This window comes from Podarcis muralis, chromosome 8 (genome assembly GCF_964188315.1).
Source record: "Podarcis muralis chromosome 8, rPodMur119.hap1.1, whole genome shotgun sequence".
Lineage (NCBI taxonomy): Eukaryota > Metazoa > Chordata > Lepidosauria > Squamata > Lacertidae > Podarcis > Podarcis muralis.
Window position 1 is genome coordinate 67,373,946 of NC_135662.1, and position 27,745 is coordinate 67,401,690.

The 27,745-nt window shown below is 41.6% G+C and overlaps 1 protein-coding gene across 2 annotated transcripts; it reads right to left on the minus strand.

Moving 5' to 3' along the window:
- On the minus strand, positions 1 to 25,381 carry ZCCHC2 (zinc finger CCHC-type containing 2). 2 transcript variants are annotated; one of them, XM_028737877.2, is made up of 14 exons: positions 24,446 to 25,381; positions 22,398 to 22,503; positions 20,099 to 20,175; positions 19,241 to 19,312; positions 17,246 to 17,358; positions 15,671 to 15,765; positions 14,041 to 14,124; positions 13,755 to 13,812; positions 11,237 to 11,366; positions 10,306 to 10,370; positions 9,366 to 9,457; positions 5,977 to 6,105; positions 2,837 to 4,291; positions 1 to 1,872 (listed from the first exon to the last, which is right to left on the minus strand). In XM_028737877.2, the coding sequence occupies exons 1-14, from the start codon at positions 25,379 to 25,381 to the stop codon at positions 1,805 to 1,807; spliced, it is 3,480 nt and encodes a 1,159-aa protein (XP_028593710.2). In that variant the 3' UTR covers positions 1 to 1,804. The 2 variants fall into 2 exon arrangements, with proteins under 2 accessions (XP_028593710.2, XP_028593711.2); XM_028737878.2 differs by lacking the exon at positions 5,977 to 6,105.
- Positions 25,382 to 27,745: the final 2,364 nt, after the last annotated feature.

Genomic DNA, 27,745 nt, shown 5'->3' on the forward strand with positions numbered 1-27,745 from the left:
TGATTTTTTTCTCTTTTTATTGCTGTTAATTCAAGGAAAGATGCTGCATAAAATCCAATTTGTTCTAGAAATATAAGTGAGCTTTCCCATACATAACATTTCAAATATCAAAGTATATGGTAAACATACAAATAAAGAGAAGGCAACATACCTCCCATTTACAGTACAGTATCTGAAATCATAAAGTTCCATAAAGTAAACTGGCGGATAATTGAGAATGAAGTCCACTGGTGCTTTCAACACCCTCACTAAACTCAAAAGCAATTATTTCATTTTAATATGGTCCAACATACCCAGAGCAAATAAAAGTACTTTTTATAACGGAGATAATTTCCTATGCTAATTTTCTTTTTTAAATTAAAGCTCTCATCTACCCCTTTACTCCCTCACTTTCAAAATATATTGGTGCTATAAATATAAATGCTATCTATGAAGAAATGTAGTAAATCAAGCTTCTTCAAGTTTCTTGTTTAGCAATTAGAAATGAAATGAAAACTGTTTTGACTGCTTCCCATCTGCTGCATATCTTCTTTTTTTAAAGCAAAATCTACATTTCTTCTATGAATTGTGATACCTATGGGTACACAAAGGATGGTAGTTCAGTGTTGATTTCAACAGTCAAAAGCTTTCTTCCAGATAAACTCAGTGCACTTAAGAAATCAAATATTATCTGGAAGCAATTTAGTACATCTTGGCTTTTAGAAATAAAATACAGCAGTGTTAAACTTTGTGATATAACATGATCAATCTTTACACTCATCAGAGCCTTTCACATTATATCGTGATCACACAGTGGTAAAATTGTCATAAGAAAGTGACATTGCTATTTGGTAGACTGGTTCTAGTATACAAATACCCGACGGTTCTGTAGAATACATAGATTTTTGACCAGATTGAAATAAACCAGTTACATTCTAACACAACACTGTAACAGTCTAAAGGGGAAGATGTTAAAAATCAAGTCATTTTTGTATCAACAATGTAGTGTATATGTTTAATAAAGGGATTTGCTGCCAACTGTCATTACAAATGCAGACACACAAACTAAGGCATTCATACCAGTTACACAATTTGAACCAACAGGCTTAAAAAAAAATACTACAACAGAAGTAAAATTGTTCAATGTATTTCTATTTCAGAAATCAGTTAAAGGTCCACACACAGCTTTAAGCCTTCCCCATCCTATGTTGTATTTGTGTCTTTTAGGCACATATAAGCTCTTTATTTTTGTCCATTTTTGCACATGTACTATTGTGAATTTCCAAACTCTCAAAAAAAAGCAAGCAATGCCCCCATCAGATCAAAAGCATAGGAATTTACTAGTGTTACAGGCCAGAAATAAACGGCTGAACATCAATCCAGACCCATGGAGAGATAATAACCCAGCAAAATGTGGGAAAGAACAATAGCAGCACGAGAAAATGAGGGCAAGGGGAAGGTGGCTTGTGAGAGCATGCTCCAATTACCCCTTTCAACCGTATGGCTGTTCAACCAGTGTAGTCAGAGGTTAAATGACCTTTTCTTTAAAAAAAAAAAATGCAGTAAACATTGCATATCTTCAGTGCAAAAGTCTATTCATTCAAATACTCTTTTGATTGATTGGCCGAGATAGCAACATGCTTTATGCAAGTCAGACCAGGAGCAAAACCGCTTTCTTCCTTTGTATTACAACAGACATTCACGAGCAATGAAAAAATGCAAAAGGAAAAATAAAAATAAACACACACAAGGATTCTCTCAAATCCAAAGAACTCCCCAGACTTCCCAACCTTCATTTTGGTATGTAGGCAATGTTTACTTGGTTTCAGTCAGCAGAATCCAACGTATCATTAGAAGGGGGTGGGGGAGGTGCATATCTCAATCTGTAAGTGCCTAGAACAGGAAAAAGAACTTACTAAGTCACTGCTTACACTTAATAATAAAGTTATAAGAAAACCTACAAAACCCCCAAATGAACATACCCTTCCTCAAATCCTATTCTTCCATCCAAATGGAAGCTACATCTATATAACCTGCCAAGAAGACAGATTTTAGATAAAAGGAAAGACTTAAGACAGTTTCTTCCAAACAAGCAAGCAAGCATACAGTATACTGGACTTAACTGTAGAGCAATTCCACCTATTTCAATGGGACTACTCTAGAACACATAGCTTCAGCCTACCAAACTGATTTTCTCTGTTCAAGTTTTACCAGATATAAACACACACACACACACCAAAAAAACAATAACACAAAAACCCCCAAGGGGTGGAAATGGATAAATCACAGTTACAAATATTAAAAAGAATACTGCTATAAAACAGATGGCACCCTACATTTTAATGGTTTACCCACACATTTTGAAATGTCTAATCAGTCACATTAACAGGGAGAGGGAGATTTGTTTTTTGTTTTTTTTTAGTTATGCATAGGGGTAAGTGAGTGGTTGGTTTTAAGTTCATAACATGTAAAGCATGTGTAAATTACCAACTTTAAAAACCATGTTTTGTTTTGTAACTGCTTTGGGATGTGCTACTAAAGAGATACAGAGTCACATTTTAGCAGTGCAAAAATCTAATAAACCAGGGAAGTGCACTGCGAGTTTCATTTGCTATTCCCTTACTGGTGCCGTGTGACCCAGTTTTTTGCTTGGTTATCTGTGAATGCCATTATGACAAAGTAACTTATTTGGGCCCAATTACAAGCTCTTAGATGACATTACTGACAATCATGCAGGCACACGCACACACACGCACACAAAGTGTCATACAACCCACAGATAGCAGGATGGGAGCAGCAGGGTCAAGAATAGAAGCTAAGTGAATTCAGAAGCAACCGTGTTGGGAGTTAGGATTACCTTGTTGACTGGCCTCCAAAGATGATTGCTTACAGTCCTGTGCATAGTGCCCACTAACACCACAATTATAACAGGACACATTCCCATTCTTCTTGGGCCCTGATCCATTAGTATTGGCAACTACATTTGAAGCTTGGTACACAGGGAACAACCTCCCATATCCTGCCATTTGCTGCATACCGTAGTTGGTTTGGCTCCCCATTACGGGGTCATGCATCAGATGCCCGTTTGCATATGAGGCCCGAGGCACGAAAAAAGGAATCTGTGCTCCATTGGTTTGATGCGGTTGGTTGAGGTAGCTACCACTGCAAAGTGATGGCAGAGGGATGAAAGATGGAACTCGGTAGAACTGTCCGGGAAGAGGATTGGTGTAAATGTAACTGTTAATCTGAAGACTTCCGTTGGTCCCACAGCTGCATCTGCGACCACAAGACCCACACGGCCCGCAAGGCCCAGACCCCAACTGCGGTGGAGACAAGAGATTCCCACTGGCGTTAGTGTTTCCAACAGCGCTAATGTAGGATGTGCTGTCACTCTGGGCGGTGCTGTGGGTTAAAGCAGGGCTCGGACTGGGTGCAGGACCTGGTGTGTGGGTAGGAATTGCAGGAGGAACAGTAGGCTGGACCTGACTAGCGCACAGACCAGATGATGGAGGTGGTGGTGGTGTTGATGCCACAGTGTTCAGCACAGTCGTACTCTGATTGGGCAACACACTGGTAGCATGAAGAGTCGCTGGAACAGGAAACGGAGCTGGTGGGAGTGCTGTGGAGAGGCCAGCTGCAGGAACAACTACTTTTAGACTGGGAGGTTGAGGGATCACTCCTGCGTTCCCCTCAACGTGAGGCACCATTTGATTTAAGCCCATCACATGGGGTGAAGGTTTTGAGATGGGGTCTGTAGTAGGAGCTGTGGGTCCGTGGAAGTTACCTGGGTTGTGGACTGGGATAAAGGCAGTGTTTGGTGATCCAATACTTAAGTTTCCAGTTTGTTGCTGTGGTCCACTAACTGCACAATTTTCAGACGGCGCCTGCGGCGAAGGTATCTTCATTCTGTGTATTGCTAGATGCAATGCAGGGCTACCAGACTGGACTGCGGGCGGGAGGAAAGTGGTAGACAAAGGCGAAGACAGAAGTTCAACGTGTTTCTCAGATTCACCAGCGGAGCCCACTCCAACAGGAGCTGCATTTGTGACCACCATTCCCAAAGTTTTCCCATCAGCAGATATGGGTGGTGGGACTACAGTTTCAGGCTTCTGTGCACCATTGTGCACCACATAGTGCAGAGCAGGTATAAAGGAAATGTGCTGAAACTGTGGATTCAAAGGATCCTCTACGATATTTCCATTGTCTGATCTCACCGAAATCTGTGCAGGTGACTTACTGAGGTCCGTAGCACCGTAACCAGCAAATCTCATCACATTTTGGTTCCCAGAATCTTCAGAATTGCTATCTGTGTCTGTGGGGAAACAGGGTATAATTAAGCACTTAAACATTAAGGGTTCTATTAACAATATTTTCCAGACCTAGCCACTTCAAATAGCTTTAAAAGGACTAATAATACAATATATATTTTTTGGGGGGGGGAGAGACAGACAGGTAGATTAAAGTTGCCATTTATAGTGATAATTGCTCCTTGCTATTTTTCAGGTTCCCATTTCTTGCTCACAGGAATCATCCAACTTTTACCACAACTGAAAGCTACAAAAATCACCGTATGGCATATTATGTCATCATTTGAGCACCTTTAAAAATACACTTGCCCTGGAAAGGCACTTCTGCTCACAATTATTCAACTGCACCGTGAAAGTAGTATCTCTTATTTAGTTTATGTTAATAAGAAGTGGGTAGTCCTTTTATCTGTGAAACAGTCATGGCATTTGGAAATAAAATTTCAGTATATTGAATAGACACATCAAGTGGTATTCAGCTAAATAACTGTATGAGCAGAATGACTTCCTCTTGTTTAATGATTTATTCCTATCTTCCATCACACCACCCCAAAATCTGTCCAGAACAGATTTAGGGGGCACATGGAGGAGGGAGAAGTCCTGTTGTACAAGAGAAGTTGTTCTGCTCATGCAATGAGGTACTCAGCACTGTACTGAATACAACCCAGGAAATACATGTTGGTTAGAGCATGGTGCTGACAATGCCAAGGCTGCAGGTCTGATACCTATATGGGACAGCTGTGTATTCCTGCATAGCAGGGAACTGAACTAAATGATCTGCAGGGTCCATTCCAACTCTACAATTCTATGAAATCCATTACTTTCTCAGTTACATTACTAAAGTGGGAAAGTAGTTATGTAAAAACAGTTTAAATGACTGAAAATAAAGCCAGTAAGTTTAAGTGATTTTGAAAAGCAAATTATATATTTAAGGTTGTAATACATAATATGCAAGTTTGGAAAATTACATCAATTCAAGAACAGATAAGGCAATTCAGATTTTGTGGGACTTGAGTAAAGCTTGAAGTCCAGCTCTGACTAAGCCTATATTTCTTTAAAGCCTTTTCTCTCAGGAACCCACAATACATACAGGCAAAGATTACTGCATTGCAGGGGGTTGGACTAGATGGCCCTTGGAGCCACTTCCAACTCTATGATTCTGCTTAAATTAAGTCTGTTTTTAATGACCAATATAAAGCAAGAGTTGTCGATGACACTAATAGAGAGTAGAGATTTGTTAGTATATGAGGCAGATGGAATGGATGTGCAGAATAGTCACCTCTTCATCCATGGGTTCAGAAGAGGCATTTAAAGCCACTCTGAACATAGTCACAGAGGTATGAAAAAGAAATTATTTCACAATATTAGGTGCAGGTTACATTTTGGTATGATGTTCTGAACCTTTGCAAAGATGTCCTGCAGTTTTCACAAATACATTTATGGTTTCGTTAGACAAGTGCTCCCAAACAGGGAGGGAGAAAAGATCTAAGAGGAAGGCTGTCCCCCTCTGTGCAGAGGAATCCAGATTTTAAAACTTCAGTTAGAATGTAGAATATAATACCTAGTTATCAGTGGAGTTGCTAAGGCTATTTCTGGTGTCCTTGACCTAGGCACACCAATCCAAATGAAAGGAGAAGCACACTAAAGGAATTATATATATACTCTTATTATTTTAAAAGTACAGATATACAACCTCTGTCTTTTTCGTCTTCACTTTCAAAGCTTTCCCTTCCATCATGCCGTGGACTAGAAGGAGAACTGTAACTCTCGGAAGAGGTTTCTCCACATGTGTCATGTCCCATTGTAATGTCTAAATTTGAATCTAGAAGAGATTTCATTTCAGCAAAGGTTACCACTAGACATGGTCAATTAATTAATATGCATATTAACTTGCCATTTTCTGCAATGTTCACCTGCTACCTAGTCAATAGTTCCCTGAAATCAAGTCCATAGTAAGGATCTTTTGTTTGTTATCCAATAGTAAAAGACAAGATCCTCTACACAACTGCACAATACCACTGCTATGATATACCAGAATCTACGGCTGAATTTCAAAGCGCTACTTTAGACACAATGGCCATGGGCATGAACAGTGGGAGCTTTTTGCTTCCTCTATTTGAACAGTTAATCTTCCCACCATGTAAGAGTGCTGCTCAAAGTCCTCTGATTCAAAAGTAAGCAACAGAGGGCTGGTGTTCAATTACTTGAATTCTGGCCCATGTAATTTTGGAAGAAATACACGACCAATTCAACTTTGCAAAATAAATCATCATCATCATCATCCTGAGCATCCCCACGATAAATCCTGTCCTATCTATACATGGGATTGCCATTGTTTAAGTAATTATTTGGGCAGTTCCAAGCAGGTTCTGCACCAATGCAGGGCCAACTCTGGGAGTATTCTAGAACTTTAGGCCAGGTTGCTAACACTTACGTTTCCTCCTGTTTAGAGGACCTTATCATATGCATGTGTCTTAAGCTGTACCTATGGCAACCTGAAGAACACAACTGGCTTGCTGACCCCTGTAAGAGGATGCAGGTGGCTTTAGGTCCAAAAACAGGCTATGAAAGACATGCTCTGCCAAATGCTACATCAGCTTTTGCAAGTACGCAGTGGCACACCTTTTAAAGAGGCATTTCTATCCAACACACACACACGCGCACACGCACACGCACACACAAATATAGCCATTCTCCAGATACTATAATGCCCAGAATCTATTACTTGGTAGCTAGCCATCAAGAGAATTGGAGGTTGGTTGGAATCACAGACATCTTAAGAGTGACGTAACAAATGAAATAGATATCCTCCCAGACCTATGACTCTTACAAAGGGGGGAAGACCAGAGTGATTCACAGATATGAAAGACTTTCCTGCAAACAGAAAAGTTAACCAATCAAAACCGGCGACAAATTTAAGTTGGAGATCTTTTTTGAAAGGCAAGGGCTAAATCAGATTGCGTACAGATACAGAGGATGCAGAGTTTACTGGGCAGACTAGCAGATATAAAATTGTCACTAGAAAAAAAATATGTGCCCTGCTCCATCCAGAGGTTTTGGCATTGGAGAAGAATGTATTAGTGCCAAATATGGTAAGAATGTTGTCACTGAAAATCTGGACCTGTTGGGACCAAGGAAGTGGTCACTATGGCTGAACCTATTCCACAGAATAGAATCAGAGATGAAGATGATGAAACTTCTGTAACAAGTGGAGTTTTTGAGTGCATATCAAGACTGATCTTCCTTTTGCTCCAGGATGCCACTGAGGCAACCGTTCCAACTGGCTTAAGCAGAATATCAGATTCCTGAGTGTCAGTAAGATCAATAATTTCATGTAGATACTCAATAAAGAGAAAACATAGAAGTGCTTTCCCCATACCTATCTAGTCACTTGAGAAGAAAAGGGATATCCAGACCCCAAATCATTAATGAACGTTCAAACTAGATCCGTACTCTTAGTTTTGGAAAAATTAAAAAGAATATTCCATAGCTCCTCTGCTACAGATATTTCTTAGCGATTTGAGTGTGAAAGGAAGGAAATGGTTAATTGTAACAAGTGTATGCTTGTAACAAGTGAATCTCACAGAGTATGCTGGCTCCACATCAGAAAGGCCTGCGGTACCAAATATTTAATTCTCAGTGCAGAGTTGAAAGCAGCACGCATAAGTACTGGTTCCAGTTGTAGATCGCGCTATGGTACCAATATATGGCTACCATTTAGGGTTTTGAAGCATCAACAGTTTTATATGTGGGAAAGTAAGATGGTTGGCTTCTCAAGCAAGTGTGACTTCAATTTTTTCTGTGCTCTAGGGATTTATGGTCTCAATGGTAGGACAAAATACGAAAGTGAAGACAATCTTCAAGAACATCTGTCTAAACAAACACTATGCACAAGGAGGAATGCATGACCTTAACATTTGATGCAACACTGCATCCAGGAGTGTGTGTTCTAAGGAGATGCAGCAGATTTTATCAAGGGTCAGTTCTGGAAGGCTGGGCTTTGATGAAACAATTACTGGGGCAGAAATCAATTTCTGCCCGGAGGACACTAAGACTACAGACTAGGAACCAAGTCTTGTCAGTGAATCAACTTGGAGGAAGAGAAAGCTGGTAGAGGAGGATCAATGCAGTAGCTTGATATGGCCATATTATCCTTTTGGGCAGGCATCCCCAAACTCGGCCTGCCGGATGTTTTGGGACAATTCCCATCATCCCTGACCATTGGTCCTGTACCAAAGCACTGGTGGTTCTCATCCAGAATGGGTACTCTCTACTAACACCTTGATAGCCACAGCACCTTTTGAACACCACACTCCCAATTGTGCCATAGACACGCAGGACAACTACATTAAATCACAGATTGAAAGAAAAATGAGTTCTATCTCTTAGCTAGAATAAAGGGAAAAAGCTTCTCTAATTTAATAAAAGTGAAGAACAGTTGAAAGGAGCATTCACAGGGATCAGAGAACTGGAAGCACTCATTTTGCCCTTCAAGTTCCATAGACTGTATAAGATGTCCTCTCAAGCAGTGGGGCACAAGCCTAGTTAAAGTTCTAGAATGATTCCAGAATTGACTCTGTAAGTGCAGTATCCATACACAGAACTAACAATGGGAAAGACCATGAAGAAGACTTCTGGCAATTTTAAGAGAATCTTAATATTTTCCTGCCCTATCAGCTCATCTTGCCATAAAATCATCCGTATGCAGTATGCATAAATGGATTAATGTATAAATCAAACAATTTAAGACTTGAGTGGGGAGCCTCAGGCCCAGTAGCAAATCATGACCCTCAAGGCCTGTGTCTAGCATTTGAGAATCTCCTCAGGCCATTCCCTCTCCCAGGTCACAACCCTCAAGGTCCATGCTCTGCACTCTTCCGAGTGTACTCCTTTAACTGTGATGCTGCTGCTTGATTTCCTGGATCGAGAGATAGGCGTGTATAGAAACCTCTGGAATGTAGTCTACTGTACAAAGGTAAGAGCCACATCCACTGCTCCACCAGCTTTTGTCCCTGGCCCTGCCTATAGCTGACAGAGAAGCTTCTCCAATGAACTTGAAAAGTCTCCAAACACATTTCCTACCTTTTACTGTTCCTGGGTGGAGGTGAGCATCGGCGACTCTCATACAGCTAGTTCTGATGGTAAACCTGGCGTCAGTTCTCTTTATTTTATCTCTGTGTGAGAATACAAACATAGTTCATTTTCCCAAATAAGTGGTCATGAAGTCTCTCATAGGACCTCGAGGTTAGTATTTTCAATTCAACTTCAAAATTATTAAAGGATATGGATTGTGCTATACAAGACTCAGAAGTTTTTAAACTTTTAAGTTGGTTTAACATGGCCATAGTTACTGGTACACATGCATATATTAATATATTTAGTACATTGCATTATATTAACAAATTGTATTTTGTATGTCTAGGCAAACCTCTGATTAGGCTATTAGATAGTATGTCAACATCTGCATGAAAGACCTGGTGTGCATATCACGGTAAGCCACTGTAAGGTCACATCCACACCATACACAAAGAATCTTAGGCACTGTAGTTTGTTGAAGAAGTGGGAAGCAGCTGAGAGGGATGTATTGCAATCCCCAGGATTCTTTGGGGTAAACCATGACTGTTGAAGTGGTACAAATGTGCTTTAAATATATGGTGTGGATGTGACCTAAGAAGCAATCAATGACGTACTGTGAATGAACATCATGCTATTGCATGCTGCTCAGTTGCTACTACTTTATTCTACCTTGCCTGGAGTTGGAAGAAACACACCATAAACTTGGCTAAATGTGTGTGAACCAGTGATCGTGATCTGTTTCTCTCCAAACAAACCTGCAAGCGGAATCCACGGTTTGTACTGTTTACCACTCATAGTAAACAAAACAAAAAAACCTCATAGCAAATTCTGAAAAAGACCAGCTTTCCTCTAACAGAAGCCAATAAATTTGAATGCTATACTTAACGGCTATATTTTGATAAATGCATAAGCAATATTCTGTTTCTTTTTAATGTGTAGTACTTACTTTTCCGGTTGAAGTTTTCCTTTCTTCTTGCTCATTACAGGCAAAATTCTCTTCTCCCCTGTATACTGGAGAACGAAATAGCAGATCAAAAGCCTCCCACTTCAGAGACCGACAAATGCTACAACTGCACTTAGACCAAAGGAACAACGTTGACACAAAGTTATTTTCCTCCCACGTAACAGCTCGTCATTTGGAATGAGATGTACAAGTTCTCACAATTTTCTATGCTTATGCTCTGCATGTGTTCCAGCACACTCGAGGAACCTCTCTGTCTTAACTGAATCAAATAAATATTTGCATATGATTTCCTCTTTGAAAGTCCTATCTAAGCTTAAACATGAAGCATTTCCATTGCTTAAAAATGGGAATGGCGTACAAGGCTTTCACTGCTTAAAATTGTGGCGAGTCAACTGGTGGCTTCTGGGAAGTATCTTGCTTGGAAGATGGGATGCAGATGATCTAACTGTCTAACACTCATCTTAAAGTGACACAGGGAGTGGCACAATTCAATTCAAAAGCAGAAGACTATAGATAGTGGTTTCAGCTTTTTTTGCTTTTCACCCACAGATGAAGAGCACTATCTAAGTTGTTTTTTAAAAAATGCACACATGGTATTTATGAACTGTCATGTTCCCTTCCATGAACCTTGCAAATTCTGCAAAAACCTCTGGGTCATGTTTCTGCTCTCTGTAGCTTGCCCCACCCTGCCCACTGCTTTACTCCTTCCATCCCTTTGAAATGCTACTGCTGGCACCTGTCACTCAGCCTATGGGGGGGGGGTGTAAGAGGTCTCTTGTGAAAAGTGGTGTAATTCATCACCAGCACTAACTGACACTCCAGAGAGGTTTTATTAAAAATAAAACACGTGAATTCAATGGGGTTCTGCTGCCACTTAAGAAAAATGTGCTTTTAAGACACATCAAATAAATACCTGATCAAGTAATGTGCAATGCTCTGGATGCTGCTGAACAGCACAGCCTTTTCTTCTCCAGTCTGCCACACCGTTATGCTCAGAATTTATGTTGAAGCCATCCAGTGAAGAACATTTAGTATTAACTGTGCTGTTATAAGAAATACATGAGTTTATGTCACTGAAAGTACCTCTAACATTTCAATTCATCCAGGAAAATGTCCACCCATGCACAACCCACAGGGCTAGATCTTTTTACTGAATTTCAGAGACTGGATTTCTGTAGATAGACACTAATCTGCACGCTTGGGACAAAACGGCAATTGCATTTGTTAATTCACTGATTTAACCTCCCTTAGCACTGGTATGTCTGAGCTTTTTAAAACTGAGATACTTAATCCTCTGCCTGCTATTTGTTGTCTTATTTTGTATGTTTTTCTTTTTATATTGTATTGCACCATTGAAAACCTTAATACAAATTATTACATAAACAAACTGGGAATCTTCCAAGCAGGCAGCAGCACCCAGTGTTCTGCCAGTCTTAAAAAGCTAGGTTAGCAAGTGTCTTCAAGGTAATTATTGTGCATCAATAACACTGTGATGCATTTTTCCTGTTAAAAGAGCACTGCAGCCAAGCTAATATGGGCTACCACACCAGAGATGGATGAAGAGATTAGACAGTGGGAATGTGTGCAAGTAAAAAGTCAGTGAAGTGTGCTCATTCAAGAGGTCCTTTCAAACTTCGCTCATGTTAATTTTTTTCCAAAGAAATAAGACTGCCTGCTATTTTGTGCTGGGGTTTTAAAAATTGTAAAATGGTTTCTTTTCGCCTCCAAAGCACTTGCGCATTGAGGGTCAAATGCTCATAGGAAAGTTAAAAGTATAAGGAGATGTTTTGCTCAGCAAGTTGTTTGCAGGAGAGTCAGAAGTTTAAGAGGGGATTTCAAGGAAGCCAGAGAAATTATTATCTTCTGACAGCTGCAAGGATGTGTATTAGGTATAACAAGGAAAAGAAGAAGGAAGTGTCAACAACTTTTCAACAGTTATTGAAAGTTTCGGATGTCAAAATAAGGTAAGGAAGACAGGATGGTAGCATATTTATGGAAAAGTGGAACCTGTTATGCTATAGAATTTGGGAGTATGGAGTAATTTACAACCATGTAAATATGATTACTTTCACAACAATATTCATGTTGACACAAACATTTCTCATTTTTATAATAATAATATGCACAAACTATTCTTATTTTAAATATTAATGTATTGTAATATTGTAAATATTTAAAAAGTGTGTTGCTCATTAACCTGTGCACAGGAAGATCAAATACCTACCCTAGGAACTTGGCAATTAACGGGAAATAGAAATTTAATCAAGACTCCATTTTCTAGATGGTCTAGAGCAGGCCCATCCAGCTCCCAAGAGACTGCAATCTACTTCCAGTATAAAAAAACTGGCGGTGATCTACCCATTGTCATTGAGGATTGTCGAGCTTTTTGGGGGGAGAACAGAGTTGTTGAGTTTTTGGGGGGAATTGACCACAGTTGCTGAGCTTTTTAAAAGGGGATATAACATCAATAACTCAACTCAAACGCCACAGCTAACAAGAGCAGGCAGTGCTAGAGGCAATCATAGTATCCACCATCGCAAATAGAAACTGCAAAAATACGCCTGCTTGATGCGACGGAGGGACAGAGCGAGGGGAAAGAAGCATTCATTCCAGAGTTTTTTTAATCCTGCGATCGACAGGGATCACCAGGGAATCTACCTGTTGATCGTGGTTGACTGGTTGGACATGTCTGGTCTAGAGAGCTGGTCTACAGAGTCATGCTAGAAAATAGGGCAGTTAGCGATTGAATGAAAGCTGGAATTGTGGAAAGTTAAGCACTGCAGCAAAAAGGACTATGAAGACGAGAACAATACGGCCAGAACTGAATTAAAGGATTCAAACTATTGAAGTATTGGCTTAGTTAGGGAAACAACCCAGAACAGGTATAAGCTGGATGCATTTATTTCTGTTACTTACTCAAACTGTAAATATATGTTTTTTTTGTCCATGGCCTACTAAAATCTTAAGTGAAAGTATAGTTGTTTTTGAAAAACTTCATCTGAAACCTTGTTATTCACCCCACAACCAAATGGTTTGCCACTCTATCCAGTGTTGGGAGTAGGCTGGTTGAATCAAAGTCCAAAACTTTAAAGGACTTCTCTGTGGAAGGCAGTAAGGGAAAATAAAGATATCCACTTGGTGGTAGCAGTGAATAAAAAAAGGGGGTGGGGGGGGGGTTGGCTTAACTGGTTGGTCTCCCTTCCCATGGTACATGATTTAGCCTTTGTCTTCACAGATGCTGTTTCCTTGAATTATATGTAGAAAGAAAACTGTACAGTAGAAAATTTTTCCTAATACTAAACGTAAGATTTACAATTTGCCACAAGAGGTTCACTAGCAATTTCATAACAACAGTATGACAGATATTTCTCCCCTCAAAAAAACCAAGCATCAAATGGATTAGTTTAAATGAGAAAATAACAAGGACCTACTTCGTAATAGGACACTTCCCATTATGTTTCTTGTGAATCACTGTGTGCTGTATCATTTCTGGATAGGAAAGAATAGTAAAAACATTATTGATCAAATTAATTTGGGGCAAATTAATGACTGGGGTATAAATGACTGGGGAAACCCAGTCAAATGGGTGGGGTATAAATAATAAAATTTCATCCTTGGCCCTCTGCATTTTCACAAGAGCAAAAATAATACTATAGTAGGGGTAATGGGGGGAGGCAGGATAATGAACTGCAAGGTCATTTTGAACTGCATGCTTACCTTCCTCCTGACTTGAAGCTTCTGAGCTGTCCTCCTTGAAATGTTCCGGTAGCTTAGATGTCTTCAGAGAAGATTGGAGATTATCTGGAAGGTAAGCATCATTGAACAACTTCAAAAGGTATTACTCAAAAGGTTAATTTTAACAGCTACCTAGTTTTACAACGAGCTGTAGAAAACGAAGTTATGGGGAGTATACCTTGCAGCTACTTGCATTAAATTGCTTCAAGATTCCATGGCAGCTTAACCAATCTAACATTAGGAGCATTTAGAGAACTCCTGTACTGGTTTGGTGTGAGAGATAAAATTGTGTATTTAAAAGCAGAACTATATACATTCCAAAGCCTCTCACACATACACTCTCCTCCTCTTGGTTTAGAAGTCCTTGTCTGCCAATACTGCAGCAAGTTAATTTTATTGTAAAACAGTAAGTTGATAATTTTAGCTGGTTATCTGTTCTTAATATGCTAATCTCTAAAACTGTTAAGGACCTGACAGGATGGCTCTGCTTACGCCATCGGTTTTCAGTCTTCATTTAATTTCGTATCTTCTTTTTTAATGGCCAGCTTTCAAGATACAGTATATCATTAGATAACTTATGTCAACCATACATTCATTTTTTTGGGGGGGGGGGAAATGGATCTATACTCCAAAGAGCATGCTAAATAACATACAAAGGCCCTTCTCCATGAGCTCCCTCCACAAGTGGTCAAGAGGATGGCAACCTGAGAATGGCCTTTTTAGGAGTGGCTCCCCTGGGAGGTTTGCCTGGTGCCATCATTACATATTGTAATGCAAAACAGTTCTTTTCTACCAACCCTTTGGCTTTTAACTAACTGTGGCTTCCTTTATTGAGTGGGATGTTTTAATTCTGCCCTTTCAATACACAAAATGTCTTTTAGATTTTTCTGTGATGGTTATAATGTGTGTTATTTGTTTTAAGTCGCTTTGGGTTGTACTGGCAAAAAAGCAACTTAATAATAATAACAACAACAACAACAACAACAACAACAACAACAACAATACCAAATTCTTGTAAATGCATCACCCAGCAGCAGTAGATCCACTGAAGATTTTAAATTAAAAATGCAACAATGAACATGTTTAAAGGCTAGCATTCTTCTGTTCTTCTGAACCCTTACAGCTGGCTGCCTTAAATGAGAAGTCCACTGTACAAAAGCTATACAGTTTTCAACATACTTGGAAATAGTGTTTTCCAAGGGTTATTATCTGAAAGCCAGAACTCTAGTAAGAAATTCTAAGAACACAATAGATAGGATCAGTCGACTATGTTGATAAAGCACATGATGGCATTTCTGGAGCCTAGAATCAGATGACATCAGTTTTACAATGTTTAAAGGCTTAGGAGAGTTTATAGCTTTCTATAGAGTGTATGTCTGGACCTCAAAAGTTAAAAGGGCCAGGGTACGGACAGACTGTAGCATTCAAATTTTAGTGGCTATTATCAAATCTTGATACACCAGTCTGAGACTGCACACTGTCTCAGTAACATCTATTAATCCTACTGAAGTCAATGTAACTGTATCTTAAATATAAGTGTGTAAGCTTATCTGATACAAACACTTTGTATTAATCTGTAAATCAATCAGAAGTGTGTTTAGAAATTTCTTACTGTGCACGTGCAAAGACTCAGAGGACAGAGATTGAAAGAAGCTGTTTACTCTTTGATTCTGCAGGAAAGCTTGAGATGTTGTTGAAAACAGCTGCCTATAAATAAATAAATAAATAAATAAATAAATAGTAAGCAAACAATCCAATCAAGGTTACCTTAACCTATATATTACTTTTTCATTCATTCAACTTAGCTTTTATTTAAACCCAAACCAAACAACCTGAATTGGAATGTGAACTAGCCCCCCCACACACAAAAAATGAGGGGCTGAGAGGACAGATATTATTCTGATTGCTCCCTTGCTTTTCTCTGTTAAGATTTGTGATTTAAAAACCAAATTTAAGAATACGATTCTACCCATTTCTAATTCATATCCTATTTTGGGTAGGGGTGCAGATGGAAGTGAATATCTAGGCTTATGTTAAAACACTAACGCTTGACCCAAAGGAAGAATTGCATTACACATTACGTTGTGACAAAGTCAAGTTTGGCATGACATGTACACACAGTGGACAGGTAAAGTTTATTTCAGGTGTCTGGTACAAGACAGATTATGTACCTATGCAACCTGGCCAGTTTGCGTTGCTAAGGTCTTATGTGTGATAGGAAGAAAGGCTCATACCCAGTTACTAGCCATGCCTCTCCTGCCCAACAGGATAAAATGATAAAGCAAGAAGGTAAGAACTACTTAAAAAGTCCGAAACAAGAGTGGGTGGCTCAGTAAAATGCATAGTAATTCTCATGTCCATATCTTATGTGTTGGATGCAACACTTGCATAGGTCCTGTACTCTATGGGCCCATGTCTTATGGTCAGCAATGCATTTAAGAACTGATAGAATTGGATTTCATTCATATTGGCACGCTACAAATTTATTGTTCTGTTCTGCCTTTAAGGGCCAGGCCTCCCAGGGCAGCTTAAAATTAAAATCAATGAAGTAAAAAATGCAATTCAGAATCCTAAAAGCCAGTATTTAAAATAGGTCAAAGGCCTAACAGGATATAAACATTTTTAGGGCTCTCTCAAAAAAGTCAGAAGAGGTGAAACAAAATTCTTTGGAGAGGATATTCCAAAGATGCAGGAACACAAATGTTCTCTCCAAGTGAGGAATGGAAAAGTTATGCTCTCCTTCCTCCCTCCTCAGCATTCTTAGGATTTTGGGGACACCAGTTTGAATATGCAGTTTAACTACAGCTATGCAGACTCAGCAATGCCTTGTTTTTCGGATTCTGAAGTTGCAGAACTATAGTTCCATAGGTGCAGATTAAGGGAAAGGAGTGAAGCTCAGTAATACAGCACATGTTTTGCATGCAAAGTGTCCCAGATTCAATTCCTAGCACCTCCATTCCTCCATTTCCTGGCATGGAAAAGATTCTCGTCTAAAAACCTGGAGAGCCACTGCCATTCAGTGTAAACAATACTGAGCTAGATATAACAATGTTCTGATTTGGTATAAGGTGTCTTCCTATGTGAATCTCTAGTTTAAAAAGATTAACCACATGCATAATATGGAAGGTGAGAGCACCACATCAAAATTAATATAGTAAACACCATATTAATTTCCTCAAACTATTACCTTATCATGGGTTCAAAGTCTAGATGTCGCCTTTCTTCTTGCTTCTGGAACCCTTGATTTAATGCTCCTAAAATAGTATTGTCAAATGCTTCAGAAGAAAGTTCCTTTGGAAGCTGGTGAGAAGGATAATGTTAATTATTGGTAGATAACAGAAATTTCTATCAAAGTAGTCATGCAAATCATCATAAGGTGGCAACAGCTCCTTTTACACTCTATCAGCAGTGGCTTATATCCAATGCAGCACTAAGCAAGCATCCCATCTGCACAAGGATTCCCACTTATACAATGTGCCCCCCCCCCAAGTCTCTACACAGCCGTACACCCTCCTCAAATCTGCTCTGAAGAGCTGAACCCCCAAACTAGAACAGCAAGGGGGGGCACTGTGCAAGCAGGAAATCTTGTGCTGATAGGATGTTTACTTAGCACTGCATTTGAACTTCCCTGTCCCAATAATAGACAGACCATTGATTAATGCAATTTTTGGGTATTTTAAAAACACAACCAGGCCCTTCAGTCTAGTAATAAAAGCAGGTTAATGTTAATTAAGGCTTAATCCCTTCTCTAATTAGAACTACAACTTCTTCCAGGCATGAAAAAAAGCTATTACGTTGTGCCTATTTTGAAGTAGTCAATTTTACTTTGGTATCCACAGGTTTCATGGCAAATGGGATAAATAATTTGGAAGCCAACTTGTAAAATTTTTCAGTACCTAGTATTTAGAAGTTCCCAAGCAGCTGAGGATGAATAAACTCCTTTCAGTGTCTGAGCTAAAATTCTACGTATTTTTTCAATAGAATAACCATAAACAGCTTTAACATGTTGAAGATGCCGGAAAACATTTACTTCCCCCAACTATAAATTGACCATCAACAACATATTAATTTTTAAATTACACTTGACTTAATACATTATTTCAAATAATAGTATAGACATGATAGGTTCTTTTAAGAGAACATTTTAGAAGACTATCAGAGCTTGTGTCTTAATACAAGTCAGCCATACTGCAGTGATGATTGTAAGTCAATTGACACTTTGTAGCAATCACCATCTTGCTGTCCCTAGTTCAGACGTGATAAAGAGCTCTCACAAGGACTGTGATCCCTGCATCAGAGGAAGACTCACTTCCACCCTACATTCCCAATACTGAGCTCCTCTCTCCTATAACATTCCTATGCCCTCTGATTACCAATGCTACAATCCCTTCCTACAAACCCTAAAGAACTGTTATATAGATATGTCCTCCTGGAGACAAACTCTCTAAAGATCTAGAGGTTTAGGACATGGGAGCAACCTGCCTGGAAATTTTCTTCACTCAGCCATGGAAGTGGCAGTTTAGCTAATCCGATACCTGCCACTTTAGATGTAGAGATTACAGAGATAGAGGACCTCAAATGGTCCCACCAAATTGACTCTAATATTAGACAGTATTGCTATAGATATGTATGTATGTAGTTATTGCTGAAACAAGCAGTCCCTACTTGATAAGTTACTTGCAGCTAACAACTTGAAATTGTTGCTTCCTAACCAATCTAAACTGTCAACTCAAATTGCATATAACATCTGAACATGTCCACCATATGTGTGTGTGTGTGTTTTAAAGTCACTGGTAAAATAGTAGCTTTTCAGTTCTACCTTGAAGATCAAATACCGTATTTTTTGCTCTATAAGACTCACTTTTTCCCTCCTAAAAAGTAAGGGGAAATGTGTGTGCGTCTTATGGAGCGAATGCAGGCTGCGTAGCTATCCCAGAAGCCAGAACACAAAGAGGGATCGCTGCTTTCACTGCGCAGCGATCCCTCTTGTTGTTCTGGCTTCTGAGATTCAGAATATTTTTTTTCTTGTTTTCCTCCTCCAAAAACTAGGTGTGTCTTATGGTCTGGTGCATCTTATAGAGCGAAAATACGGTACATAAATCTCAAGCTAGCTTTGTACCTTTGAATATAGAACTGTGATAAGATGCTTGTTTTTACAATACAATCCCTTTCAAATACGTACTTTTAGTAGAAATTCCTGTAAATCTTGATGTGTTTTTGTTACACAGGATATAGAATTATCAGACCAGATTACCTGATGAAAAAGAAAATATAATTATATAGCCATACATTGCTTTTACAGGGTACCATGACAGATTTGATACCAACGTTCCATGTAATCAAGGTAGCCTTTCCCAACCTGGTGCCTTTCAGACTAAGTTCAATCAGCCTGTTGGGGAAGCCACTTTTAGAAACAGAAGGTATTTTAGCATTCCCAAACATGATAATAAGACAGATACAAGTATGAATCTCATCCCAAAACTGATTTCATTTGGTGTAATATCTAACCTCTAAACCACTGCCCTGACATACTACAGTAAGTTCACTGGACATGTATCAAATACTCTTTATATATAGTACTTGATTCATGATTTCTCTATCCTCCAAATGGTTTGACTAATAGAGGATAATCTTTTTATCCAAATTAGAATTTTAGGTTGGGAAATATCAACTTCATATATACTAAAATATATTACGGTGCCCAAATTAGCCCATTTCAAGCTACACATTCAATTTGACTGTAAGCATTTCTGTTTTAATATAACAAGGCAACAGTGTTTTCATAACGAATTACAATACTCGTACAACAAGCTGCCATAAAAAACTCTGTGAATCTATGCATAGGTAAGTGTTGCTTGATTAAGCAAGAACATCCATCTGACGTTTTAACCCTTTTCTAATGTATTCTTATATTTTTAGACCACCCTTCAATCAAGCTTCTTAAGGCAGTGCACAAACATTGTAATGAAATACAATAGCAAAATCTCATTATTTTATACCAAAATAATTCTGAATTGCAGCCCACAGATTGATCACTTACTTTGAAAGTATACTCCAGATGTTTGTCAGCTCTTTTCCTTGGTACTCCTTTCAGCATTATCTTTTCAATATGAACAGCTGAAAAACAAAAACTGGAAATGTAAAAATGTTCAACAGTTCACAAGTACTTTTCATGATTTAACCTCTCTGTATTAGGTACTTGCCCAGGTTGCTAAAACACTAGAAGGCTGGACCTGGAATTAATATATTTGGAAACAGCACATCACTGCTTCTTTCTAACTATATGGTTTTTCAAAGTCTTCAATTTACTACCCATCAGTACCACTGTGCAATGGGGGCTAGTCCTCTGTTGCCCAGTGTATGCTGATCCAACTATATCTGCATAGGCTACACAGCAATATCAGCCAAAATGAATTGTTAAAGGCCTATTTGAACTAATTCACTGTTTGACTTCAAACTGTATTACAGCTCAGCAACCCAAGAAATCAGCAAGCTAGAATTAATTAAATCATGAGTTATCTCTCAATAACCTTGAAGAAGTTCCCGGTATTTCTGGAGAATTAGTGTAAAAAGAACAATTCCACAATTTTAGACAACTACTTCTGTCCTCCTACACAATGAAGACATTGACTGGGACATCTTTTATCAAATGTAACAGCTCTCAATTCCCCTTACTCATTATGAAATGAAGAACAGCAAGGAGAAGAGAGGACAGAACAGAAGCAAGGTAGTTACCACAACGTGGGGACACTATCTATCTATCTATCTATCTATCTATCTATCTATTTATTTATAAACAGCTATAAACCACCTAATATTTTAAAACCTCAAACAGTGTAAAATATAAAACACAGTTCGAAACATAAACACAACTTTAAAAAGTAAAATTGTAATATACTTGGCTGGACTGCACTGCAAAAGGGGCAATGAACCTTTAAAACCAATTCCAGCCATCCAGTATTTTGTAGCATTGCAATCTTCCCCACTTACTGCAACACCACAGGCTTAGTCCCAAGACAAGAAAAAGTCAGACTTCACTAATTTTTGAACCATAGTTCCTTTTAACTTAAACAGATGTGAACGCAACTACATTTATTTATTTTTAAAATACGTGCACACTTATCCCACTTTGTGTTTAAACACTAGTCTAGTAGCAACAGGAAATAAGGAATTCCAGACAGGCAAGTCTTAAGGCCAGTAGAAAAGGGGCTGAGTTCTTTTTCCATCCTCTGCATGCAGCCCATATATAAACTGGACTACCAGGAGGAAAGCCCTCTTTTCTACACCCAGTATAGAAATGTAGTGGGATGCCGCCAAAGGGTTCTGTCCCTCCTCTGCTACCTCCCAGCAATTTCTAATCCATTAACTGTACTTAAGAGCTATCTTAATTAGCTCCTATTAAAAAGCTTTGCAATAGCAAAAATGGATATTCCTAGTTTGTGAATTTCATCAACTCGAACTACCAATGAAAGTTGGGGGGGGCAGGGAGACGATTCTTTTTATTTTCCACTGCCAGAGACGTGATGTAGCATATCTGTTTGATTTATATAACATAAGCAAATATACAAAAGCAGTCAAAATAAAGTATTTTATCAGAAAAAAATGAATCAATGGAGGCATACTCAGTGAGAGTTTGGATTTGATATCCCGCTTTATCACTACCCGAAGGAGTCTCAAAGCGGCTAACATTCTCCTTTCCTTTCTTCCCCCTCAACAAACACTCTGTGAGGTGAGTGGGGCTGAGAGACTTCAAAGAAGTGTGACTGGCCCAAGTTCACCCAGCAGCTGCATGTGGAGGAGCGGAGACGCAAACCTGGTTCCCCAGATTGCGAGTCTATTGCTCTTAACCACTACACCACACTGGCTTAAATGTTACACCACAGTGTGCCTTAAATGTTATAATCAAACAAATTCAAAGCTTTAGGTGGAAATTGTGATTGGTTTATAAATATTTAAACACATGGCAACTTATTAACACTCATTGCCCATAGTAGCAATTTAAGAAAAAAATGGAAGACACAGAAAATACACTCATTTTAGCATACCTGAAGAGCTGTGCACATAAATATGTTTCTAAGGAATAGTCTTTTGAAAAAGTTAATTGTAACTTGGTTTTTACCTTTGATTGATATTCAATTACAATTGCCCAATTTGACTTTGATTCATTTTTTATTATATCAATTGATATTACAAAAGCTACATATTTCCAAAAATGGGATGTTTTTAGTGGAACAACGTAACAGTGGAAACATTTCCACTTCACCACTACCTGAGAGCAAAAGACATAAAACTTTGCTAATAACTTAGCTACTCAAAATATGAGATTTTGATCTACATACCTTCTTGTTGTGGTCTGTGGGAGGCTACCATATGTTTATCGTGAAGTGCTGCCCTTTGTTCAAGTAAACCGCTCTCATTCCTTGTCATGCAGTTATGAGAAAAGTTCTAAATTGAGGAAAAGAAATAACAATATTAAATATAAATCTGATTACATTTAGTGATATAAAAGTATGACAGTAGAAAGATGACAGGAAACAACATGCATGTGAAAAATAATGCAAAATGCATTATATATGCAATTTAGGGCCTGTAATTAAAAATCTGTTCCTTTTCTAAATGTATGTTGCATTATCAGGTACGTTATTTTAAATTGGAGCAGTCATTTCAAAATTTTAAACCAAGTCCTATAGTTGGAGCAAGAAACCTCTAGCTAGGGGTCCAATTTGGCCTATTAGGCTATTTCTCCAAACCACATTCACCAACTGACATAACAAAGCAAAGCAAGAGTCCACCTCTCACCAAGTTTAAAAGGCCATAGATTGTTTAATTAGCCAAAGGCCTGGGAGAAGAGGAATATTTTTGCCTGGCTCCTAAAAATATGTAACGAAGGTGCTAGTTGAGTGTACCTGGGGAAAGCATTCCACAAGCAGGAAGCTAACACAGAAATGTTGCTACCCTCCGGACCTCTCATGGAAGGGCCTCAAGATGATGATTGCAGAGTCTAGGTTGGTTCATATGAGAGGTAGTCCTTGAGATACTGCGGTCCTGCGCCATTTAAGGCTTTATAGTTCAAAACCAGCACTCAGAAACTAACTGGCAGCCAGTGCAGCTGGGCCAGGATTGGAATTGTATGCTCAGTCTTACCCCGGTGAGCAAATTGGCCACATAATTCTGCAACAGCTGAAGTTTCCAAACCACCTAAAGAGGCAGCCCCACATACAACGCATTTCAGTAATCTAATCTAGAGGTTACTAGAGCATAGACAACAGAAGTGAGGCTATCCCTGTCCAGACAGGGACACAGCTGGGCCACCAGTCAAAGCTGATGGAAGGAACTCCACAGGACTGAGACTACCTAAGCCTAACAGATCCTGTGTACTTGCTCCTTTGGTGGGACTGTAACCCAATGAAAAGCAGGCAACCTTCCATCCATCTGGCCTAGGGAACTACTAACAGTGCCTCAGTCTTATCTGGATTAAGATTCAGTAATGGCTCTCATCCAGTCCATTACTGAGGCAAGACACCAGTCCATCATATCCACAGTAAAGGAGATGTAAAGGTGCAGTAGAGCTGTGTGTCATCAGTAGATTGCTGATCGTGCACTCCAAAACTCTGGATGACCCAACCCATCCCAGCAGTTTCATGTAGATGTTGAACAGTATGGGGGATAAAACTGAACCTTGAGGAACCACACAATTTAACCTCTGGTTCTGCCTGAGAAGTCCATTTCAAACATGAGGGTACCTCCCCAATTCCACTTCCCTTCTGTTTTCTCTGATTTTCATGCTCTTCTAATTCTGTGCCAGCAGGTCTAAACCACAGCCGTTGCACGTACCAGTTGCATGGTCACATATCTGGCAACCTTTATTTAAACTAACCCCCCCATATCCTGCCTTTCTGCGCAACACACATCCGCGGCAGCTTGTACCAAAAACATTTTGTGGAAAAGCAGCGGTGAGGCAATGGGAAACTCCCTTACTTCCAGGAGCAGAGGGATAAACTGGGTCAGCTCATCCTGCTAAGGACAAGAGGACCTATTGCAGCAGACAGACACACTGCAGCTCACCCCCACGGACTGAGCTCTCCCCCCCCCCGCCCACCAGATTCCTCCTCCGCCACTAAAGGGCCACTTTGAGGAAGGGATGGAGCGCGGAGGGCCTCTAACAGCTCATCCCCTAACTCGAGACACTGTTATGTCACAAGGAGAAGTTCTTCCGGGCGCCTGTGCAGCAGGCGAGAGCACCGGGGGGGGGGGGCGGCGGCTCGGGAAGACTCCATTCATGACGCGTGGGAGGGGGGATTAGCAAAAGGCGGGGGAGGGCTATGCGAAAGACGTGTGTTTCTCCCTCTCTCTTTTTCGCTCCGCGCGTTCAAAGCGGCGCCCTTACCCGACTCCCGCGGCAGGTGAGCCCGCCCGCGTCCTCCGCGCCGTCGCGGCAAAGGGCCCTCCGCAGCCGCTCCAGGTGCTCCCGGAGGGTGACCCTCTGGTGGAAGGAGAAAGCGGGGTGCAGGGATGCCATGGTGAAGAGCAGCAGCAGCTCCTCCTGGGCCACCAGACCCAGGCCCTCTTCCGACGACGCCTTTTCCTCGCCTCTCCCCGCCGCCGCTTCCTCCCCTTCCTCGCCGCCGCCGGGCCGGCAGCTCTGCAGGATGGCGTCCACGCAAGGCAGCAGCCGGTGCAGCCGGCTGGCCGCCTCTCGGTTCTCGGAGCCCAGCAGCGCCAAGTACACGATGAGCTTGGAGCGCACGGCCGGGTCGCGGAAGTCGCTGCCCCCCGGCGGCGGGGCAGGAGCGGCCGGAGGCGGGGAAGCAGCGGCTGCAGCGGCGCCCGGGGGGGAAGGCGGCGTCGGCGCGAGGGGTTGCGGCGGCTGCTGTTGCGCCTGGGCGGCGGCGGCGGGGTTGCCGGTGGCCGCCGGGGCGGCGTCTCCCCCGTTGGCCTTGGCCTCGGAGTCCCTCAGGCAGTGGTAGTCCTTTCGGGCCAGCTCCTCCAGGCAAGAGCCCAGGAAGCGCAGCTCGAGCGGGTTGAGCAGGTCCAGCAGCCCCACGGCGAACTCCAGCCGCTGAGAGGAGCCCAGCGCCAGGCCGAACCACTCGTAGACCGCCTCGCGGGCGCCGCCGGCCGAGCAGCCGCAGAGGCACCGCAGAGGCGGGCCTCCGGGGCCCGGGGAAGCCGCCGCCCCTGAGGAGCCGCTTCGGCGCGGGTGGCAGGCCAGGCCGCCAACCGCCGCTCCCTCGCCGCCGCCGTCGTCCGCCTCCTGGTGGCTCATCGTCTGCCGTTGCTGCTGCTGCTGCTGCTGCTTCACCGGCAGCTTCATCTTCAGCATCCTCGGCGCGAAGGGAGGAGGAGGAGCGAGCGAGCGAGGCGGGCTCAGCGGCGCCGCCGTCAGGAGCCGCCGCTGCCGCTCATGGCCCTCCGTCACCGAGCAGGAAACCTGAGGCGCTCGCTGAGGAGCCTGCGATGGCGGCGGCCTGAGGGAGTGCGTGAGGGCCTGCGTGCCCGCGGAGGGCGGGGGGAGGGAGGGAGAGAAAGTCTCTACTGCGCAGGTCAAGACGCGACGCTCCGCCCCCTCCTTCCCTCGCTCTGACTGGCGCGAACGGAAAGGAGAAGAGACGGGGGAGAGGGAGGAGCGTGTGTGGTGGGAGGGGGCGGCGAGTGGGAGGAGCAAGAGGAATAGAAGCAGAACCCCGCGGCCAATCGGAGGGCCGCCTCGCGAATCGCGTAGCCTCGCGCCGTGACGATTCCGTCTGGCCCCGCCCCGCCTGCTAAGAGGAGACCCCGGGAGAGAGGATTGCAGCGCTCTCGAACCAGCGCTTGCATGGCTTCCGTAGGGGCGGACAGAAATGACAGGGTGTTGCTGCACAAAAATGTCGATTCGGTATGTGTCTAAGTGGGTGGGTAATCCGGGCGGCCCACCCATGAGACAAAGTGAGGCAACTGCCTCAGGCAGCAGGAGTCACAGGGGCAGCAGATTCAGCCATTAATACTACTAATAATAAATTTTATTTATACCCTGCCCTCCCCGGCCAGAGCCGGGCTCAGGGCGGCTAACACCAAAAACATTTCAATAAAAGCATAAGAAAAAGAATTAAAATGCAGTTCAAAATGCAGCCTCATTTTAAAAGTGAAAACCATAAGGGGAGGGAAACATAAGGGTCAGACTGAGTCCAAACCAAAGGCCAGGCAGAACAGCTCTGTCTTGCAGGCCCCATGGAAAGATGTCAAGTCCAGCAGGGCCCTAGTCTCTTGTGACAGAGCGTTCCACCAAGTTGGGGCCAGTACTGAAAAGGCGCTGGCAAGGAATGCTGCTGCTGCTACTGTCATGGTGGAGGTGACAGCTGTGACTTGCTCTTTAGAGCCGGATCTGTCCCCTCAGCATCTTCTCCTAATTTTTATTTACTTCTTTGTTTATTTATTTGATTTATATACCACTGTTCATCACATAATATTACTGCCTCTGGATGAATATGAGGTGCTGCTGGTCTTCTCCCACCCTTATTCCTGATGCAGATCTTTATCTCCCCACTCTCCACTTGTTCCTGATGTAGAACTTCACTCGCCCCTTCTTCCCAGGTGCAATGGGGGGGGGACCCCATTTGTGGTTCGCCTGGGGTGCCAAAATGTATTGGGCGTGTACAGGAGTTCGCTGCAAGGGTGTTTATTCCACATCATTTTAAGAAACACAAAGAGAACGGATCAGGTCACGCCTAATAATTGCAGCAATCAGCGCCTATGTTTTATGAAAACTGTTATCAGATTTCAGCACTAAACTCTGTGCATTGGATCTCGGGGGGGGGGGGGAAACTTCCACTTAAAAGCCTGATCCTGTTTATGCTTCCTCAGATGTTTGTTAGCTTCCCATGTTCAATACTGCTTCCTGTTTCCCTTCCTGCCCTCTGCTGGTTTCCTGTGTCTTATATTTAGATTGTAAGCCTCTTTTGGAAGGGACTTGTTGAACCTGTTCTTTGTGGGGAAAACAAGGGCATATGGATGGTGCTTATAAGGATATTAACAAATTCCGTCAGGCTTTCCCCTATCTAAATCCACAGGATTACACACCCCAAAAAGTGTACAGTGGTGCCTCGCAAGACGAAATTAATTCGTTCCGCAAGTTTTTTCGTCTTGCGATTTTTTCGTCTTGCAAAGCACGGTTTCGGAAAAGTTTTGGAAAAGCTTCAAAAATGACCAAAGTCTTCAAAAACCTCAAAAAAGGCTACCACACCGCGTGCTATGAATTGCTCCTCGAAGTCAAGTCGCAACTGTATTAATGGTTTTAAGAAAAAGGAAACAAACTTGCAAGACGTTTTCGTCTTGCGAAGCAAGCCCATAGGGAAATTCGTCTTGCGAAGCAACTCAAAAAACCAAAAACCCTTTTGTCTTGCGAGTTTTTCGTCTTGCGAGGTACCACTGTATCTTTGGTTTCGAACAACCAAGGTGGTCCTATCTTGTAAAGCAAACGGCTCGTGATGACAAACAATAAATGCACAACCTCATGAGGGGATGTTCTTTTGTGTGTGGAAGTGTTCTCTTAGTAGTGCAGTCCTATATCAGCCTGTCTATCCAGAAATAATATCCAGTGAGTTTAATAGGGCTTATTCCCCATGTAGGAAAAGAATAGACTGCCAATATTATAATGCCATTTGGAATACTGTGTCCAGTTCTGGTCACCTCAACTGAAGAGGAAAGGGCG